Source organism: Colobus angolensis, unplaced genomic scaffold, assembly GCF_000951035.1.
Source record: "Colobus angolensis palliatus isolate OR3802 unplaced genomic scaffold, Cang.pa_1.0 Scaffold50, whole genome shotgun sequence".
NCBI classification, from domain to species: domain Eukaryota; kingdom Metazoa; phylum Chordata; class Mammalia; order Primates; family Cercopithecidae; genus Colobus; species Colobus angolensis.
Window position 1 is genome coordinate 5,079,538 of NW_012118488.1, and position 22,665 is coordinate 5,102,202.

The window sequence follows — 22,665 nt, forward strand, 5'->3', positions numbered from 1 at the left end:
ACCTTCTTTCCTCTTCCCAAGAAGCAGGTCTAACCAGAGCCCATGACTCGGTGGGCAGGTCTGTCCCCAAGAACTATGCCTGCTCCTTGTGGTCCAGAAGCCTCCCTCTTCCTCCCCCACCAGCAGATAAGGTTTAGTCTAAAAAAAAAAAAAAAAAAAAAAAACCAAGTATCTTTGGCACGTGCTCTGTACCTACCACAGTTTTACAGACCCTTCGTCCTAACTCTGTTTTGTTGATGTCCATTGAATATGCTGTCTTTATCTAGCCTAGTAGAGCAGGATTATCACCAGCCTTGTCCTGAATACTTTTTTTTCTTTGAGGCTTAAAGGCATTAAACTCGTATTACCTAAAGTCAACCTTTAGGTAATTCTCACTCTTTAGACATGTCTCCCCATCTTGCTCTTCTGAACTCAAATGCAGGACTTTACATTGACACTTACTAATGTATTTTACTTGTCTTATTCTGTCAATATTATTTTGAATTCAATTTACCAAAACATTCATTGTTTCACTTTTTTTCTAGGCTTTCCCACTTATTAGCTGAGTGGCCATGAAAAAGTGACCAAGATGCTGTGTTTCAGTTTCCTCATCTATAAAATGAGGATGACCATGGAACTTTCTTCATAATTTAATGTAAAGATTAAATATAGACAAAGGGTTGAAAAGGGTAAAACGCAGCCCTCTTGCTCTTTGATGATATGGAGTCATTAATCAGCAATTTTCAGGTACCAATCAATTACAAAAGCACCTGTCATCTACTCCACATTTCCCCAAGCCCAGAAAGATAGGAGATTTTGGGAAAATCCAAATTCAGGGTATCTATGTTTCATAATACTTCCCAGATATACCAATCAAGTGGGTAGAAAATGATGTGTCATTTTTGGTTGACACAAGTACCAAGGAGTTATGGAGGAACACATACTAAATTCCCTCAACTTAATTCATTCAAGGTAGGGTTTCTGATACCACCACCCCTCTATAGATGAAACAATGGTTTTAAAGGGGGAAAATATAAATAAGGTGACATGAAAACGATTAAACCTTACCCAATTAAAATTCTTTAAAACAAAGTCCAAATGTTAAGTGGACACAAATTATTTTTAAAACATAGGATATTAAAATAACACCAAGTTTCTCTGAATTGCATAAGCATATGAATGAAAAACAAATGCCTCCCTATCACATTATTTAAAAGTACCATAAAATGCCCATTGTGGTAAACATATTTTCCCTAAGGCATCTGTTAATATATACCTCCATGCAGGCACTAATATATTTACTGATGTTGTATATTGTTATTTATTCTTTATCCTACTGACTATCATTTCTTTAAAACATAAGCCAATCTACTTAAAAATGCTTTGCAAAGCAACAAATTAGCGTCCATGTTATATACACATCACCACTCACCCACTCCTCTGTGAAAGATTGCAAGGGTGCCATCAGCCAGGGCTACTAACACGATTCCCTTCACGTGTCTGCAAACAGGAAAGGGGAGTTCAGAACTCTCCATTCAGGAACACAGAAGGGACCACATGGTACTGAAGTAGTTCAGGGCCTCACAAAGGACCAATCTGTGATGAGTTAAGGAGCTGACACCAGAACATCAATGAACACACCGCTTTCTTCACTGTGCATGTCCTGCTGTGAAAAATGTCAGCTGAACTAAATAAACAGCATGAGTGGTATCTCAGTTGTTTCACTTTCTGGCCCAAGCTTCTCCTCTCATCACAGACAATCAACACAAACTCCAAAGACCAGAGACATGCACCTTGAGTGGAACCAACAGAGTCAGCTCTGTGGGCTCAGAGATAAACTGTCTGATTTTTGATAGGGAACACATAGAAAAGAACTAGTAAATCAATGCCCCAATCAACATATTCACAAGCCATAAAGAATATTCTAAAATAAACATAAATTAATAGGTATTGGTTCCCTCCTGTAGTACTAAAGAACTCCCAGTATGGTGAGGACTCAATCAAGCAAGTTTTCCTTTCTACTTGGTTTTCTATTATACAGTTTCATTCTCACTTAACTGCTCTAATTCCATAAAAAGGGTGAAAAAAACCAAACAAATCTGGATACTAATTTAGTCGTGAAACATGTATTAGCTTTCAAAGTCTTAAAATCTAGTTTATACCAAAATGCATAGTTTTAACAAGAAGAATTTCCAAAATAAAACTTACACAATACTGAGAATCGAGTCTTTAAGTTTAATGGAATGGAGACATTTCCTCCACTGGGCTACAGATGAATGGACATACAAACTGCAAGAACAAAGTCAACACTGGTAAGGCATAGAGAACATCAAGACATTGCATATATCTAATAATGATTGTGAAGTTCATTCAGAAGGAAAGAAGAGTAACATAAATTTTAGGAAAAGGTGCTGCTGCTTTTGTGCAATGGTCAGAAAAGAAAAATGAGAGTGAGGGTAGGCCCAAGGTAGAGAAACAGGCTGCTGAGCAAAGAGAAACACATGAAGACTGAAAAGCAGCAACTAGTGCAATGCACAGTCAGTTTCACACACTTAGTTAGTCCTTGGGCAAAATTCTTTTTTTTGAATTACCTTACCTCTCTACTACACTGACCTACAACTTTTGGATGACAGAGTGGCCCACATAGGGAGTGGCAAACTATTGCCTACAGGCCAGATCCAGTCTGCCACCTGTTTTAATCCAGCCTGCAAGTTAAGAATAGTTTTTATATTTTTAAAGGTGTGTGTGTGTGTGAAATCAGGGGTATTTTGTGACAGGGGAGATTTATATGAAAATCAAATTTCAGTGCCCATAATGCTCTACTGGAAGACAGTTATGCTAAGTTTGGCAACTGCTCACTTTATAGTATTGGACTCACATGAAAAAGAAGTACTACAGGTTGAGTAACCCTTATTTGAAATGCTTGGGACCAGAGGTGTTCGGATTTCTGATTTTTTCAGATTTTAGAATGTTTACATTATACATAACAGTTGAGTATTCCTAATTCAAAAATCCAAAATGCTCCAATGAGCACTACCTGCCAGCATCCTATCAGTGGTCAAAAAGTTTCAAATTTTGGATTAGAGATGCTCAACAGTAATCCTGCTTAACCTTTGGAAATGCACAATTTTGTAAAACTCTCCACATGACTGAAAAATGAACAAACCATATAATATTAGTTACCATCATCTGACTTTTCAGATTGTGATTTGTTTTGCCTATCTTAGTGAAAAATTTATTAAAAGTTGGGATTGGGCCTTCCTGCAGCCAAAATGTTGGTTGAATCCCAGTTTTCCTGCCCACATTCTAGCCTACATAAATTAAATATTCCCTGTCTTTGTGCTGTTCAGGATCTTCTATTTCTGTATCAGCTCGATTTTAAAATTTTACGTACCTCTTCTTCCAAGAATATTATAGAAAGGGAACATTCTGTGACAAAGAAACATATGGCTTACCATTCAGAACCAGTGCAAGTCCAGTTTATGTGGTAGTTGCAACATAACATCAAATTGTGTATATATATAAAATTCTTTGCATTAATCCACACTTTTTATATTTGTGCTTACCATATTTTACTTATCTTCCAATTTCAAAAGCAAAACAATAAACATATTCTAATGTTAAAAGTGTTGGCACCTACCAGCCATTCTGAGCTCCAAGCCACATAGTTGGTAAAAGACTACTCATTTTCTGGGCTTCTTCTCTCACCAGGTCTTGTTCATTTGGCAGTACTGATATTTGATCTTTATATGCATCTGAGTCATTGCTGGAAAGGTAGGGCAAAAGGAAAGAAATCTGAGTATACTTAACTATAGTTTTCAGGGATAAATACTTCTATATTTCAGTTTGTTCATTTGTTTATTATTTATTTTTTAGAAATAGGGTATCACTCTGTCACCCAGGCTGGAGTACACTGGCACAAACAGGGCTCACTGCAGCCTTGACCTCCCAGGCTCAAGTGATCTTTCCACTTCAGCCTCCTGAGTAACAGGGACTAGAGGCACATACACTATCACACCTGGCTGAAACTTCTAGTTTTAAAAAAAAAAAAAAAGAAACCACCAGAATTCCAGAGAAGCCAAAGTCAAAAGCTTACATCACATATTTCAACAATTGTATCAGAAATAACATTAACAAACTAGGAAGCCCAAGGAGCAGATAAGATAATAAGACATTGTAATGAAATATAGCAGTTAATATTCAGACTATTATTATGGCTGTCTCTTATTTTGGGTTTTGTCATAGTTTCTTCTCAGGTGAGAGAGACAGGAGGGATACACACATGCAAAAAGGAGGGAGATATATAAAGAGTTACCTAAAATAAATTAATAAACTGAAATATGTTTAATGTTCTATCACAAAACCTTTCTTTTGAATTGTCAGGGCATATTTAATAAAATATATAACCAGGCTATCAAATTCAAATATGACTTATTCTTAAATTAATAATTCAGGCCAGGTGCGGTGGTTCACGCCTGTAATCCCGGCACTGTGGGAGGGCAAGGTGGGCGTTTTTCTTGAGGCCAAGAGTTCAAGACCAGCCTGGCCAACATGGTGAAACCCCATCTCTACTAAAAATACAAAAATTAGCTGGGCGTGGCAGCACATGCCTGTAATCTCAGCTGCTTGGGAGGCTGAGGCAGGAGAATTGCTTGAACCCGGAAGGCGGAGGTTGCAGTGAGCTAAGATTGCACCACTGCACTCCAGCTTGGGTGACAGGGTGAGATGCCATCTCAAAAAAAAAAGAAAAAGAAAAAAAAAAAAGAATTAAATGTTAACCCATTTATGCCGGAGATTGCAAATTTTTTTGGTAAAAAATCAGGCCTTAGCGATGACTTTGAGCAGTAGGATATGAATAACTCCCACAATCTTAGCATTCCAATAATGGACCACTAAGCATAAATGGGTTATTAATTAATCTTGCTTACTTTATACACTAAGAGGAAGAATATTAAACTTTAAAAAGGATCTAGTTTACAGAGACTCTCATCTAGAGGGGATCTAGAAAAGGCAGGAAAGAAAAGGAAATAATTCACTAAATGGGCCTAGATTAACCAACCCTTTAAAGGAAGAGCCTAAAACAAATTGTTTTGTTTGTTTGTTTTCTGAGACACAGTCTTGCTCTGTTTCCCAGGCGGCAGTGCAGTGGTGAGATCATGGCTCTCTGTAGCCCCCAGCTCCCAGGGCTCAAGCAATCCTCCCACCTCAGGCTCCTGAGTAGCTGGGACCACAGGTGCGCGCTACCATGCCCAGCTAATCATTAAGTTTTTTGTAGGGATGAGGGTCTCACTATGTTGCTCAGGATGCTCTTGAATTCCTGGACTCAAGCAATCCTCCTGCGCTGGCCTCCCAAAATGCTGGGATTATAGGCATGAACCACTGGAACCATCTGAATTGTTTTTAATAAAATATTTGCACAAAAACTAAATTCAAAAAGGTCATTCACACCCATGTGGGAAACTTGAACAATGGCAGATTTGAACAACGGACAATTTTGCTGATAACTGGAGTAAAAATTAAGAGTAGGGATGGGATTAAAATAACAAAGAATTACTAATAGAATGGAAGACAGTAAGCACAAAAAAAAAAAGGAAAAAAAAAAAACCAAAACAGACCAGAGGAGAAAATGAACAGGAAGATTTTGACTAATATATAGTCATACACCTGGTAAAACCATTTTGGAAAATCAGATGGACAGCATATATGGTGGTGGTTCCACAAGATTATACTACTATATTTTTACAGTACCTTGTCCATGTTTACATACACAAATACTTATCATTATGTTCCAATTATCTACAGTATTCAGTACAGTAACATGCTGCACAGGTTTCTAGCCTAGGAGCAATGGGCTACACCATATCGCCTAGGTGTGTGATAGGCCATACCATCTAGATTTGTGTAAATGCACTCTATGATGTTCACACAATGATGAAATCACCTGATGCATTTCTCAGAACATATCCCCATTGTTGAGTGATGCATGATTATATTTTTATAGATACGATTTTTTTTTAAGTTGGAAGGTGTATGGAAGAAATGGGGGGGAATATCCAGGGAGAATGATGGAGAGGGAATACATGAAGATATCACAAGAATAGGTATCTTTTAGTCCACCACAGTGACACTAATTAGTGGAAATCTTTTGACTGTTTGAGATTATTTTGGTTCCTTTTATCTGTGCACTTCACCCAGTCTCCTAAGTTGATGACCCATTATTATACCTCGACTGATACACTGGGGAGAGGTCTTCTGGGATTTGAACTCCCAAAGGATCTGTAAAGACATGCTCTGTGTAGACACCAGTTTGGGAGATGTCCACTGTGTCTTCAGCTGATCCCGCATTCCCTTCCGTAGCTTCAGTTGCTTCTTCTGCTGTTGGAACATTTTCATCAACCTCACTATTTTCTGCTTCCATTTCTACAAAGTAAATAAAACACTATTCCGAGTCTGGGCTTTTCTCTTTCAATTATTTCCCCACACAAACCGCTGTTATAGAATTCCATTCCATCTACCCACTCCTTCACACTGTATCATTAAATTAAGAATTCTTGATTCCATTTAACAGTCATTACAGTATCTTTTTTTTTTTTAGACGGAGTCTCGCTCTGTTGCCCAGGCTGGAGCGCAGTGGCGCAATCTCGGCTCACTGCAAGCTCCACCTCCCAGGTTCACGCCATTCTCCTTCCTCAGCCTCCCAAGTAGCTGGGACTACAGGCACCTGCCACTATGCCTGGCTAATTTTTTGTCATTTTTAGTGAGACGGGGTTTCACTGTGTTAGCCAGGATGGTCTTGATCTCCTGACCTTGTGATCTGCCTGCCTTGGCCTCCCAAAGTGCTGGGATTACAGGCATGAGTGACCGCGCCCGGCCTACAGCATCTTCTTTCAAGTTCTTTCAACCTTGTTACTTAAGATCTAAATTAAGTCCATAATGAGGCATCTGAGGGTAGCCTTAGACTATACAGATGGCAGGTAAAGAGAATGGATATACCTGGTGGTTTATCCATCACTGGAGAAGCACCATTGGTACTAGGTGAAGTTGCAGCTCCTGTCACACCTTCTGCAGAACAACCAACCACCGTGATGCCTCCTAATAGGCTGTCTGTCTCTGCTGAGCTGTTGCTTGTCATGCTTCCACATAAAGATGCTTTGTCTACCTGACCAGATTCTGAAAGATCTTCTCCTGCAGGGTAGTCTGTTTCTCGTGCACCTGAAAAATAAATCTTCTTGTAACAGCAAAGTAAACTTCTATAAATAACATTTTTTTCACTAAAACAATTACAGATTTGAAATGAGGGTATGCAGATGAGATGTACAGCTAGTTGAATACAGGTAACATTAAATTTACATTAACAAATCTTCACAATATGGGAAGGCAACTTTAAAAAATTAAGATAATACTTCTATTAACACAAATGCAAATAAACATAAAAATGTCAGAAAAGAAACTTTTGTTCTTTTTCTTTTTTCTTTTTTGAGACAGAGTCTTACTCTGTCGCCCAGGCTGGAGTACAGTGGCATGATTTCAGCTCACTGCAACCTCCGCCTCCTGGGCTTAAGTGATTCTCCTGCCTCAGCCTCCTGAGTAGCTGGGACTACCCGTGTAAGCCACCACGCCCGGCTAATTTTTGTATTTTTGGAAGAGACAAGGTTTCAGTATGTTGGTCAGGCTGGTCTTGAAATCTTGGCCTCAAGGGATCCACCAACCTCAGCCAAGTCCTGGGGATTACAAGCACAAGCCACCATGCCTAGCCAACTTCTGTTCTTAGTGAGCTCCTCAGCAGCCACAGGTTAAAAACAATCTATTATATCTGACAAGGTCAGTCAAAAAAAATTTTCTTTTAAATCATCAAGACTACTACTACTGTTACTTGAGGTATAAGCTTCTATCCATTACTGTTAAAAATTAAATACCCCAAGTATATAGGGTGACTTAGATATTAGTAAAACATAAAAAACTAAGCATTTATAATATAAAAAATATTTACAATGTAAAAATAAATCTCATTTTTTAATTTAGAAAATTGTTTTATTTATATCACACTAAAAATTTTTATTGCAGTAAAAAATATATAAACAAAATTTGCCACTTTAACCATTTAAAAGTATATAATTCAGTGGCATTAATATTTACAATATTGGCATTAATATTTACAACACTGTGTAGCCATCATCACTATGTTTTTTTGGAGACAGAGTTTTGCTCTTGTTGCCCAGGCTGGTGTGCAATGGTACAGTCTCGGCTCACTGCAACCTCCGCCTCCCAGGATCAAGCGATTCTCCTGCCTCAGCCTCCCAAGTAGCTGCGATTACAGGTGCCTGCCACTGCACCCGGCTAATTTTTGCATATTTAGTAGAGATGGGGTTTTACCATGTTGGCCAGGCTGGTCTCGAACTCCTGACCTCAGGTGATCCGCCAACCTCAGCCTCCCAAAGTATTGGGATTACAGGCATAAGCCACAATGCCAGGCCTTTTTTTTTTTAAACACAGGGTCTTACTCCCGTTGCCCAGTGGGGAGTGTAGTGGTACAATCTCAGCTCACTGCAGCCTCGACCTCCCAGGCTCAAGTTATCCTCCCACCTCATTTTTTGATTTTTTTGTGGAAATGAGGTCTCACTATATTGCCCAGACTGGTCTCGAACTTCTGGGCTCAAGTGATCATCCCACCTTGGCCTCTGAAAGTGCTGGGATTATGAGGTGAACCTCCATGCCCGGGCTATTTCTAAAGCTTTTCCATCACCTCACGCAGACACTCTATGTTTTTATGAATTTACCTCTTCTAGGTATCTCACATAAGTGGAATCATGTATTTGTCCTTTTGTGTCTGGCTTATTATTTCCTGTGTTTCCAAGGTTCATCTATGTTAGAGCATGTGTCAGAACTTCTACCTAGAGGATAATGCATTGTACTCTTAAACATCTGTTAAGAGGGCTGGGCATCCCAGTACTTTGGGAGGCCAAGGCAGGCAGATCACTTGAGCCCAGGAGTTCCAGACCAGCCTGGGCAACATGGTGAAACCCTGTCTACAAAAAGTACAAAAAACTTAGCCAGGTGTGGTGGTGTGCGCCTGCGGTCCCAGCTACTCAGGAGGCTGAGTTGGGAGGATCACTTGAGCCCGGGAGTCACGGCTGCAATTGAGTTGTGAATGCACCACTGCAATCTGGCCTGGGCAACAGAGTGGGACCCTGTCTCAAAAAACAAAAACAAAAATTTGTTAAGAGGGTAGATCTCAGGCTGGGTTCAGTGGCTCATGCCTGTAATCCTAGCACTTTGGGAGGCCGAAGTGGGTGGATCACTTGAGGTCAGAAGTTCAAGACTAACCTGACTGCCAGGAGTGGTGGGTCACACCTGTAATCTCAGCACTTTGGGAGGCTGAGGCGGGTGGATCACGAGGTCTAGGGCTTCGAGACCAGCCTGGCCAATATGGTGACACCCTGTCTCTACCAAAAATACAAAAATTAGTTGGGTGTAGTGGCTCGTGCCTGTAGTCCCAGCTACTTGGGAGGCTAAGGCAGAAGAACTGCTTGAACCCAGGAGGTAGAGGCTGAAGTGAGCTGAGATGGTGCCACTGCACTCCAGCATGGGTAACAGAGTGAGAATCCATCTCAAAAAAAAATTAAAATAAAATAAAAAGACTAGCCTGACCAACACGGCAAAACCCTGTCTCTAGTGAAAATGCAAAAAATTAGCCGGGCGTGGTGGCTGGCGCCTGTAATTCCAGCTACTCGGGAGGATGAGGCAGGAGAATCACTTGAACCCGGGAGGTGGAGGTTGCAGTGAGCCGAGATTGTGCCACTGCACTCCATCCAGCCTGGGTAAGAGTAAGACTCTGTCTCAAAAAAAAAAAAAAAGTATCTCATATTAAGTGTTCCACAATAAAATATAAAATATAGAAAAGAACTTCATTCCTTTTTACGACTGAATAATATTCCAACATATGGATATATCACATACACCTCTTTAATTTTTAAACTAATGTTTTAACATCACATAATGTTTAATCCAAAACTTCAGAAGACCTTTCCTTATTAATTAATCCAAATAGTCCTCTGGCTCCCAGTTATCTTCTCATATTCCCGTTGTTTTATTTTCTTCACAGTATTTTTCACTACCTGAAAATATCTTCTTTATTCAATGGTTTCCAGTTTGTTTTTTAATCCTCCCCAACTAGAACATAAGCTCCATGACAGCAAGGTACAGAACTGCATCTTCAGCTGCCACATCAATGCCCAGCAGGTACGTGGTGTGGATGGAGGAGAGGGCAGAGAAACGCATGACTCACTCTTACCTGGCACACTTGCAATGCACAGAACATGAGAGTTGCAAACAGTGAAACTGTCTAGGATGTTGCCAGGTTGAACAGCATCAATAATAAGAACTTTTGTAGCCGAATGAGTGCTGGTACAGATCCAGACTAGACTGGATAATTCTTCTTGATTTTTTAACTCCTTCTGCTGTTCCTGTATAGACAAAGGACGAAAAATGTTTCAAACAATAAGTATGTGCAAATATTCATAAGGTGGTGCTGTTACAGTAAAAGGCAATACTATTTCAAATTTATTTCCAGATTATTTGCAAGGATAAAAATACAACCACTGATGTGGTCTGGCTGCGTCCCTACCCAAATCTCAACTTGAATCGTATCTCCCCGAATTCCCACGTGTTGTGAGAGGGACCCAGCGGGAGGTAACTGAATCACGGAGCCAGTCTTTCCTGTGCTATTTTCGTGATAGTGAATAAGTCTCACGAGATCTGATGGGTTTATTAGGGGTTTTCACTTTTGCTTCTTCCTCATTTTCTCTTGCTGCTGCCATGTAAGAAGTGCCTTTCATCTCCTGCCATGATTCTGAGGCCTCCCCAGAGGTAACCTATGTAATCCCAATTAAACCTCTTTTTCCTTCCCAGTCTCGGATATGTGTTTATCAGCAGTGTGAATACAGACGAATACAACCACCTATCAATATTAATTAGTAGATGAAAAACTAGCAGTTAGGCTGGCACAGTGGCTCACGTCTGTAATCCCAGCACTTTGGGAGGCTGAGGTGGGAGGATTGCTTGAGACCAGGAGTTTGAGACTAGCCTGGTCAACACAGTGAAACCCTCGTCTCTACAAAAAAAATAAAAGAATTAGCCAGGTGTGGTGGTGTGGGTGTGCAGTCCCAGTTACTCGGGTGACTGAGGTGGACGGATCACTTGAGTCCAGGAGGTTAACACTGCAGTGAGCCATGATCATGCCACTGCACTCCAGCTTATGTGATAAGAGCGAGACTCTGTCTATAAACAGCAACAACAAAACTAATAGGTAAAGCAGAACAATGATAAAATGTTCTATTATCTTGATCACTGTAGTGATTACATAGGTGTACACATGTCAAAACTCTGCCCTATACCCATTTCAAGTGCACACTTTATTGCATGTAAATTATACCTCGATAAAATTTATTTTAAAAGGGTGCTGAGGGACAGTAAGTCAGGGCATAGTAATCCCAGTTAGAAGCTGGACCCAGAGGTGAATTTTGGATGAAGGAGTTAAACTCATAGTCTCATAAACCAGGTCAAATGTTACACACTTACCTTAAGTTCCTGATCTAACTTATCTAAACTACTCTGAGAGGCACTTCGCTGTTTACTGCCTTCTGTATCCAAACCAGCAACATCCTTGTAAAATACACTTGCTCCAACAACAGAACCACCATCTCTGGTCTTCCCACCAGATAAATTGACTCCAACAGCACACCACAGCTTCTCAGGTGAAAAAGAAAACAATATTAAGTCTAGAAATGTTTAGAATTTTCCTTTTTTCTTAAAATAACTAATGGTTGTAAATACAGGTCTTTAATATAATCTAAAATTATAAAATGAACAATAACCTCACCATAGAAGTAATACTTATGCTTTTTTGGTTTTAGAAAAAAAACTACCCAGAGTTTAGAAAATATCTCCTTTAAATTCACAATGAACTTACCTTCATTGATGTATCTTTTTCATCTAGAGGTCTGAGATAGACAGGCACAGGTAAATTTTTCATCTTATTTTCACCCTGACCATTGGTTACCTAATAATGGTGGAAGGAGGATCGAAAAAGGCACATTAGTAAGCCTCATCAAAAGTGAAATTCTTACAGATCCACTGAGATATGAGCAAGCACTGCTGTTATTTACTCCTTGAAATCAAGTTCAGGTTTTTTTTTTTTTTTTTTTTTTGAGACAGGGTTGCTCTACTGCCCAGGCTAGAGTACAGTGGCTCGATCACGGCTCACTGCAGCCTCAATCTGCTGGGTTTATGCAGTCCCCTCCCAGCTCAGTCTCCCAGGTAGCTGGGACTACAGGCACAGGCTACCACACCCAGCTAATTTTTTAAATTTTTTGTAGAGATGAGGTCATGCTGTGTTGCCTAGGCTGGTCTCAAACTCCCAGAGCTCAAGCCATTCTCCACCTTGGCCTTCCAAAGTGTTAGGATTATAGGCACAAGCCAATAACAGGCACCATGAGCCAATGACAGGCATCAGCCAATTTTGCCATTCTTATTTGAGCAATTCAATAAACACGATACAATGGGAGCTCAAAAAGAGGCTCTAATTCACACATATGCACACACATGCACATGCATATGTGTTTGTACATGAACATGTGATTCTTTTGGGGTAGGAATTATAGAGTAGACAGATAAAGTTCCTGAAGACCTGAACTTAATTTTAAATGAACAGTTTGAAAAGTTCCATGCCAATGATTTTTTTCAATAATGATACTGGCTTTTCAAAAAATGAAATCTTCAAATATTAAACCAGAATTGCTCTGGCGACAGCAGAGCGGGTACCTCAAACTCCGTGCACTTAGCCACCCTTTACTGACTCCTCCCCTCCTCACACACTCAGAGCATTTCATATGAGTTCTACAGCTCCTGAAAACAGCCTGAAAACCACCACCCTCCATGCTTAAATGTGTGCCCAGTCCATATGGCTGAGATGAGCAGGGCTGGGATGTGGATGGTGAATCCTTCATGCCCAGGCACACTCAACTCGCCCTCTTCTTTCCTGCTGGATGCTCTTACCACATGTGCATATTACCTGTTTGTACTTCTGAGGCAGACTCCAGCCAAAAGCCTGCACTCTACCATCTTCCTTCTGAACATGTGCTTTTACCTGACGATACTGCTCTCTCTTTTGTTCTCTGCGTGAGGCTAAACTAGCTTCGGTTCTAAAAGGAAAAAAGATTTTCCTTTTTAATTATGTGAATACATTTAATTAGGTTTATCCCCAGTTTTATCTCTCCTCTGTCACTAAAACAGCAAAAACAACAAAAATTTACATGATTTCAAATTAGTTTATTCCAACTGTAACAGCTCCTTAAAAAGTGTTGTAATAGGCTGGGCGCGGTGGCTCACGCCTGTAATCCCAGCACTTTGGGAGGCCAAGGAGGGCAGATAGCCTGACGTCAGGAATTCAAGAGCAGCCTGGCCAACATGGTAAAACCCTGTCTCTGCTCAAAACACAAAAATTAGCCAGGCATGGTGCTACGGACCTATAATTCCAGCTACTCGGGAGGCTGAGGCAGGAAAATCATTTGAACCTGGGTGGTAGAGGTTGTAGTGAGCCAAGATGGCGCCACTGCACTCCAGCCTGGGAGACAAGAACAAAACTCCATCTCAAAAAAGAAAAAAAAGTGTTATACTAAAGCTGGTCTTTTTAAGTTTGTGTAGTGAATTCAGTGCCTAAGCTTTAACAGGTTAGCAAGCAGCTTTGTTACATTAAATTGAATCATCAGCCACCAAATTTATTTATTTTATATATTTTTTTGAGATGGAGTCTCCCTCTGTCACCCAGGCTGGAGTGCAGTGACGCGATCTCGGCTCACTGCAAGCTCCACCTCCCAGGTTCACACCATTCTCCTGCCTCAGCCTCCCGAGTAGCTGGGACTACAGGCGCCCACCACCACGCCCGGCTAATTTTTTTGTATTTTTAGTAGAGACGGGGTTTCACTATGTTAGCTAGGATGGTCTCAATCTCCTGACCTCGTGATCTGCCCGCCTCGGCCTCCCAGAGTGCTGGGATTACAGGCGTGAGCCACTGCGTTCGGCCCCAGCCACCAAAATTTCTATCAGGTTTCAGATGCTGATCATATGAAAGGGGAAAATTCTGAAGTATTTTTGGCTTTTTTGTTGTTGTTGTTCATGCAACAAATATTTACTGAGAATATCCTAATGCCAGAAAACATGCTGGAAGTGATTTAAAAATTGAATAAATCAATATCTGCTTAGGAAGATTGATACAGGCTAGATTTTAGATCCCATTAACTTGTTTCAGAAGATAAAAATGCAAACTGATTTGGTAAACTTTGGAGTTATAAGGTAAAATATTATTAAAATGATTTTGAAAATAATTTGCCATTCTTCTGGCCATTTAAATTTTCGTAAGATGAGTTGCTATGTATATATACCACAGTTAACATAACTTATCTACCTATATGTCAGATAGTTTACAGATAACTGTATAATTGGATCCAATCATCTTTGAGATAGGTTATCAGATTAATTTTACAGACAGAGAAACTGGGGGCTCTGAAAGGTTCATTTGCCCAAGCGTCTGTACCTAATGGGTAGTCAAGTCAGGATGGAAAACCAGGTCCTTAGACACCAACAGAAATGTTCAAACATTTAGGATAAAGGCTCATTTATCTCTGAAAACCATTAACATTTCTATTAATAGGTATTTATCAACGTTATCATACCAGCAAAAATGAGGCATTTTTAAAAAATCCTTCTCTTTTATAAAAACTGAAATGCAATTTTCAGAAAAACTGTTGACTATAAGTAATTTACTTGAAGATAGCCAAGTTACAGAAATGATTTTATTTATTTATTTTTTATTTTTTTGAGACGGAGTCTCACTCTGTTGACCAGACTAGAGCAGTGGCATGATCTCAGCTCGCTGCAACCCCACCTCCTGGGTTCAAGCGATTCTTCTGCCTCAGCCTCCCAAGTAGCTGGGATTACAGCCACATGCCACCATGCCCAGCTAATTTTTGTATTTTTAGTAGACACAGGGTTTCACCATATTGGCCAAGCTGGTCTCCAACTCCTGACCTCATGATCCGCCCACCCTGGCCTCCCAAAGTGCGATTACAGGCGTGAGCTACTGCGCCCAGCCCAGAAATTATTTTTTATAGATTTACCTGAATCCTTATAGCTGATAAAAGGCCAAGAATATTCTGAACCATTAACTTAATTTAGAGTATAATGATTAATTTGAAGAGACTTACTCTTCACTAAGGAAATCAAAGGCTTTGGACTTATCCCCAGGGAGCTGAGATAAGGTGCTGCTTCTTTTCTTGACGGAGGGAGTAACATGAGATGTGGGTGCATTGTACTTCAGATTAACAGGTGGTTCAGGCTTCTTAGTCGTGTTACTTGAGGAGCTGAAAAGTCGGCTGAAACTAAAAGAAGAAAGTGTCTGCATGTCACATGTACTGTGAGAAACAATCCTTGATTTTCCACAAACTTTTATGCTGAAGAAAATTTCAGAGCACTTTTACAAGGCAATGAATTAGAAATTGGCAAAAACAGTTTTGGTAGTCACATGCTGCAGCCTTAGCAGTAACTCATAGCCAAACTCAGACATTCAGCGAAGAGAAACTGTTGCTTAGATTGGCGGGTGCCTGTTCTTTAACCAGCAATTTCCATAATGAAAGCAAGAAGCTTTTAAGTAGAGGAAACTTCTCCTACTGAATAAATATATACTTTTTTGTTTTTTTTTGCTAGCTCCTACTTGGTGCAAGGTAAGAGCGATTGTTAAACAGCAAGGTTATGGCTGGGTGATGTGAATAGAAGCTTAGTATGCCAGTTCTAAAAAGAGCTTATTATAATCAAGTACTAGCCCACATATTACCATGTTAACACACATCTTATACATTTTCTGATTAAGCTCAATTTAAATAACTATTTTCAGGTCTATTTTTTTTTAAACTGACACTTCCATTAAATAGCAGATTCACCAAAAATGGGTAAGTTTTAATCACAGTAAACACATAGTACTTCTAGCACAAACATAACCCAAGCCCAATACATACACAATACTACTCAAACCCTACAAGCACTAAATTTCTCATCTTCACTTTGTAAGGTTTCTTACAATTACAAAACCAGCCAATCAGAAACTTATTTAATGGGGATCCAGGTCACTTTCAAGTCTATAAATAATTCCCATTATTTAAATTTGGCAGAGGATTGCAACAAATGCACAATCAACATGATGCAGCTTACAATATCATATTTTTTGTCCTTGAGAACAGCCTTACCGAGTTGGCACACTATATATTTAAAAAAAAAAAAAAAATGTTCAGTTTAGCTACTTACTCATTACCCTAGTTTAAAAAAAGAAATGAAGGAAAGAAAATGGACATAAAATCATTCTTGGAAATAAATTTTGACTGTAATTTTCTTGTCTCATGTGCTATCTAACATATTTATTTGTTTTTCAATACTTACAACTGCCAGATGCTTGACCTTTTTTTCTCCTGCATGGCTGGATTTTCTCGTGATGCCCTACATTCAAAAAGAAAAGAAAAGAAATATGTTATCAGTGAGGTATTCTACCTTTCTTTCTGAAGAACAAGAGACCCAAGAAGTTCACGGTATACACAGAGGAGAGTCAACAATTAAATTCAATAAATACAGTAGTTACTTTGACCTACCATGTGTCAACCAATCTGCTAAAGCTAATTCTACCAAGAAAAATAAAATTATCATCCCTCCCTCAAAGAGCTTAGTCTACTGACAGAGGATTGTAATATGTGCTAGACAGAGAGCCAACATGCCCGAATGGTATTTAACATTTTTTATTGAAAAGATACCCTCTAACTTTCCCTTTTATTAAAATATTGCCTTGTAAATTCCCATCTTTACATAAAAGTCTCTATCACCTGTATTCGCAGCTCTCACAAAATAGCTTGAAACTTTGGCGTTCTGAGGGGTCATTTTTCACAAGACTAAAACTTCTCCGTCACTGGAAAGATGACCACAGTACGGAAGAGGATAAACTGGATTGACAGGTAATTCAACAAAATTTCATAAAATAGGATATTCCAAATTGATTTATAAAGTGGTAGGGATTCTGCCATCATAATCAGAGCTCCCTTTTCACTACTTTTTTGTTATGAACTAAATTAAAAGCATTCTTTAATTCAGTGAATAAGTTAAAAGTAAGCTACCATTTCCTTTGTTGACTACCACTTGGCTGCTAGAGTTAAAAATAGCAATGGAAAGTGAAGTCCGGCTGGGCACAGTGGCTCATGCCTGTAATCCCAGCACTTTGGGAAGCCGAGGCGGGTGGATCATTTGAGGTCAAAAGTTCGAGACCAGCCTGACCAACATGACGAAACCCTGTCTCTACTAAAAAAATACAAAAATTAGCCGGGCATGGTAGTGCACACCTGGAAACCCAGCTACCAGGGAGGCCAAGGGAGGAGAATTGCTTGAACCCAGGGGGTGGAGGTTGCAGTGAGCTGAGATTGCACCTCTGCACTCCAGTGTGGGCAACAGAGGAAGACTCCATCTCAATAAATAAATAAAGTCCACTTTCAGTTTTTTGAATATTTACTTGTTATTTATTCGATATCCACTAAATACTGCAGTTAAGAACACATTTCTTAGTAGGTTAGTTTCCTTGTCTAATAAATATAGATTAGAATACTGATCTTCCTTATGGGCAGTTATAAGCAATTACAATTACAGCAAATTGTAAAATGATGTGTTAAAACACTTGATTCTAGTATAACATTGGTAAAGGGTACATAAACTGAAATAAATGATGTAATCCTAAGGAAGTAAAAGTTGGCAATTAAGGAATGTGCTCATAAACTTAAAAACAACATGTGAATGTATACTATTATTGGTAAATCTGATGGGGGCAGCTCATTTACAAACTTTTCAGGAGCTCTTTCTAAATTAAAGAAACACTATTACTGAGACTGTGACCATTAGATGGCAGCATCGGGTGAGATTTAAGAGCCACCTGACTGAAAGATACCAATGGAAGGGTGTACTTGGCACAAACAGTTAGAAAAGAGGGAAAGAAATCAAGCAAGAGTATTTTACAGAAAGACACTGAGTCAAACTAATTGATTTTCCTGTGTTGCATATGAAATTGTGATCTTTTCCTGACATTACCAGGAAAGTAGTATTGATTTCTATACATGAAAAATGACCATGATTCCTAAGTAATAATTGCCTTTTAGAGGTCATCGTAACATCCTCCAAGATCCCTTACTGGCCCAAAAAGCACCACCTTTGATCACATTCTGTTGCTAATTCTGAGTGTTACTTTAGAAAGTCTCTCCTAGTAAACAGAGAAAGGGACTTGGATCTCACAGGGCAGGACTTTAGTTCCAAATGAAGGAATATTCAAAACTACAAAATAATAGTAGGAAAATAATGGAGTGCTTGTTATACATACCGAATCATCTCTGTCCATCGAACAGCTTCTTGAAGCTCCATCAATCTCTCTTTATACTGGTTTCTCTCCATGAGAACACGGGCCATTTCTACTCTAGTAAACCGTTTCCTCTGGGCTGTGGGAATATCACTCTATAATGACAAGAAAATGACAGCTCATTCTGGAAGCTTATATATGTCTTGGTGTTCATCTCAGAGTTATGCAAAATCTTCCAGTTTTTAAGCATTCCTTAATTTCTAATCTAGTAGATCATTGAAAGAAAAATGGCCTTATAAAAACAAAATCAACAAAGAGATTTTTTAAAATTATTTTTTAAAAAATATTTTTTGAGACAGGGTCTGGATTTGTTGCCCACCCTGAAGCACAGTAGTGAAATCATAGCTCACTGCAGCCTCGAACTTCTGTGTTAAAGCAATCTGCCCACCTCGGCCTCCTGAGTAGCTTGGACTACAGGTACATGCTAATATGCCCGACTAATTGTTAAATTTTTTTGTAGAGACAAGGTCTCGTTATGTTGCCCAGGCTGGTCTTGAAATACTGGACTCTAGTGGTCCTCCTGCCTCAGCTTCCCAAAGTGTTGGGACTACAGGTGTAAGCCACTGTGCCCAGCTAACAAAGAGATTTAAATAATCACTCATGACTGCAAAGATAAAAGGTGGCAATTTAATTTCTGAATATATACACACATATTTGAACATATTACAAATAAATCATAAAGAGTAATGGGGGTCTATTCTCGTAGTTCTTAAAAATACATAAAAAACAAGGCTAAAAAATAGAATAGTTGGGGGTTGGACACATTGGCTCACGCCTGTAGTAGCGGCACTTTGGGAGTCTGAGGCAGGTAGATTGCTCAAGCTTAGTTTGAGACCAGCCTAGGCAACACAGTAAAACCCTGTAGCCAGGAGTGGTGGCACATACCTGTACTTCCAGCTACTTGGGAAGCTGAGGTAGGAGGATGGCTTGAGCTGGGAGGTCAAGGCTGCAGTGAGTCATGATCATACCACTGCAGTTCAACTTGGGCAAGAGAGTGCAATCCTGTCTTTAAAAAACAAAACTACTCAAGCCTGTAATCCCAGCACTTTGGGAGGCCGAGACGGGTGGATCACGAGGTCAGGAGATCGAGACCATCCTGGCTAACACAGTGAAACCCCGTCTCTACTAAAAATACAAAAATCTAGCCGGGCGCGGTGGCAGGCGCCTGTAGTCCCAGCTACTCCGGAGGCTGAGGCAGGAGAATGGCGTAAACCCGGGAGGCGGAGCTTGCAGTGAGCTGAGATCCAGCCACTGCACTCCAGCCCGGGCGACAGAGCGCGACTCCGTCTCAAAAAAAAAAAAAAAAAAAACTACAACAAAAAAAACAGTAGGGCCAGGTACGATGGTCCATGCCTATAATCCTAGCACTTTGGGAGTATCACCTGAGCCCAGGAATTTGAGACCAGCCTTGGCAATGTGGTGTGAGATCCCATCTCTACAGAAAATAAAAAATTAGCCAGGTATGGGGTGGCACACAACTTTGGTCGCAGCTACTCAGGAGGCTGAGGTTAAAAAAATAAAAATTGCATAGAATTGCCTGAGGCCAAGAGTTCAAGACCAGCCTAGGCAACATAGTGAGACTCTGGCTCTACAAAAAATTAAATTAAATTAATAGCCAGGTGGGGTGGCATGCACCTGTAGTCCCAGCTACTTAGGAGGCTGAGGTAGGAGGGTTACTTGAGCCCAGGAGCTCAAGGCTGTAGTGAGCTATGATTGTCACTGTACTCCTCCAGCCTGGGTGACAGAGCGAGACTCTGCCTTTAAAAAAATAGTAATAATACTAAAATAAAAATAAAGAATAGTGCAGATTGTAAACTAAAACCAAAATTGTTATCTACATAGATTTAATATGCTATTGTAAGTTTCACCTAAAAATGTTGCTCTAACATTATTTTAATTCATGCTCTATAACAATTGTCACTCAGAAAATAGTTATAAGTTAGTTCCATTTATCTCAAATTACCAAACCACATACTCATCCGAGACCAGCATTAAGGGTAAACTTACTGCCTAGTTTCCAAGGTATTAAACTATAAGAGTCGCTAAAATACCAACATAAATGCAAACAGATGGAGACAATTGTATTAGTCAGAATTACTCTTAGAGAGAATATGTGAATATAGAGTAAGCATACGGGTAAGACCTCCAAGGAGCACAGCTCAAGTCAATGTTCTAGAGGCTTTCATTATCCACATTTTGGATCAAAGCTGAAAGGTTTGGGACAGTAAGAAAGACGCTAAGCTTAGCCCTTAGCAGTCCTCCTCCTTTGTTGTTCTGTTATAGAACCTGGGCCTCTCCTTTCAAAAAAGTTAAACAACAAGTGATAAAGATCTTAAGTTTATAACACAGCAAGCCCACTAGTAGGTATGTACTCTGGAAAGGCTACTGCTCCTGCCCAGCTGGAGACTTGTACTGTAATGTTTGTAACAACAGCATTGTAAAAAGCTGAGACAAACTAAATATTCCTTAACAGGAAAATAAGAACATAAATTGTAGACTATTCATTCAATGGGGTATCATAAAGTAGTAAACATGAATGATAACTACAGCACTATATTAAAACAAGGATGAATCTCAAAAACATGCCACTGAGGAAAAGAAGCTGGTCCCCAAGACTAAATATAGTGTGAAACACAAAAAAGTAAAAATTAAACCATATATATATATGTGATATGATAAAAATTTTTTTTAAAGTTAAGCAAATGATAAATACAGGATAGCAGCTTTCTCTGCAGGGGAGGAAAGTAGAATAGTTCAATGTCTAGCAATGCTCTAATGATCAGATTGGGTGGTAGGTTCAAAATGTTAATTTGTTATGATTCATAACCTGCAGGCCTTACATGTTTTTGTGTGTATCATTAAATAAGATATTAAAAAACAGAGACTGAAAGGGCACCAAGTGATCATTCTGTCCAAAACAATCATATAATCTTTGGTCTGACCTTTGACCTGCAAACATCTGTTATAAGAATGATTATGAGGCTGGGCTGGGTGGCTCACACCTGTAATCCCAGCACTGTGGGAGGCTGACTGGGGTGGACTACCTAAAGCCAGGAGTTAAGAGACCAGCCTGGCCAACATGGCAAAATCCCACCTCTACCAAAAATACAAAAAATTAGCCAAATTAGACCTGTAGTCCCCCAGCTCCTCGGGAGACTGAGACACAAGAATGGCTTGAACCTGGAAGGTGGAAGTTGTAGTGAGCTGAGATTGCGCCACTGCACTCCTGCCTTAGTGACAGACTGAGACTCTGCCTCAAAAAAAAAAAAGACTAGAAGTATGCTAAGCATATTAGCAAGAAGCTCATGTTTATTCTTTTGTACTTATGTTCACAACAATATGAATTAATTGGCTAGTACTAAAGTTCTAGACTTCATCTTTTGTTTAATACTATTAAATAATTATTATTGTTAAGCTTTCATATTTCTAAATCAAAATTTGAAACCAAACAACAATAACAACAACCAAAAACCCCAAAATGTCCCAGTTGGTCCTCGAACTTGAACATGCAAATACAGGTGCACAGAGGCACAGAGGGAAAATGAACACACTGCAAGGAGCCAGAAAGCTCAGCATCTGGATACCATGTAGAAGCATGAGCTATCCTATTCATGACCATTAACATGCTTCCTGACTTTTAAAAATCTTTATAGTATTATATCCAAAAGCTTACTTAGAAAGATCTTCCCAAAATACCAAAACATGGTAAGGTAAGAAAAAAGTCCAGAATTATAAACCTACATCATCATCATCTTTTGCTTTTTGCCTTGCATCTTCAGCTTCTGCCCGAGCTCTAGCGGGGAAAAAACAAAACAAAACATGTTATTTGAATTGAGTTCATCTTTTCAAAAAAAAAGAGAGTAGGTCAATAATTTTAACTATCACTAAAGGATTATTTTTCTTTTCCCAAACAGGGTATTTAGCCACCTTCATTTGGTGGAGTGTCATCATATCATAGCAGTTTTCAGAAACAAACAGGTATTAAAGAAAGTGGGATTAAAAAAAATAATGTTTTAAATTTCCTTATTATCAAAACAAAGATGTTTGAACAGTCTTCAACTTTTTTTGCATCATTATAGACATAAAAAATGACAGTATTTAGGCCGGGCGCAGTGGCCCATGCCTGTAATCCCAGCACTTTGGGAGGCCAAGGCAGGTGGATCACCTGAGGTCAGGAGTTCAAGACCAGCCTGGCCAAC

At 39.5% G+C, this 22,665-nt stretch overlaps 1 protein-coding gene across 7 annotated transcripts in view; it reads right to left on the minus strand.

Moving 5' to 3' along the window:
- Positions 1–22,665, minus strand: part of SPAG9 (sperm associated antigen 9) — a 185,382-nt gene that overhangs the window by 21,910 nt on the left and 140,807 nt on the right. For 6 of the 7 annotated variants that reach the window (XM_011959983.1, XM_011959982.1, XM_011959980.1 and 3 more), the window contains 13 exons: positions 22,208–22,259; positions 18,431–18,561; positions 16,465–16,521; positions 15,240–15,413; positions 13,049–13,178; positions 11,948–12,037; positions 11,557–11,724; positions 10,271–10,442; positions 6,973–7,191; positions 6,204–6,399; positions 3,620–3,745; positions 2,188–2,268; positions 1,412–1,479 (listed from right to left, as the gene is read on the minus strand). In XM_011959983.1, the coding sequence (XP_011815373.1) occupies positions 1,412–1,479; positions 2,188–2,268; positions 3,620–3,745; positions 6,204–6,399; positions 6,973–7,191; positions 10,271–10,442; positions 11,557–11,724; positions 11,948–12,037; positions 13,049–13,178; positions 15,240–15,413; positions 16,465–16,521; positions 18,431–18,561; positions 22,208–22,259 (1,664 nt within the window). Of the gene's footprint in view, positions 1–1,411; positions 1,480–2,187; positions 2,269–3,619; positions 3,746–6,203; positions 6,400–6,972; positions 7,192–10,270; positions 10,443–11,556; positions 11,725–11,947; positions 12,038–13,048; positions 13,179–15,239; positions 15,414–16,274; positions 16,287–16,464; positions 16,522–18,430; positions 18,562–22,207; positions 22,260–22,665 lie in introns of all 7 variants that reach the window. The other variant, XM_011959981.1, reaches the window with a different exon arrangement.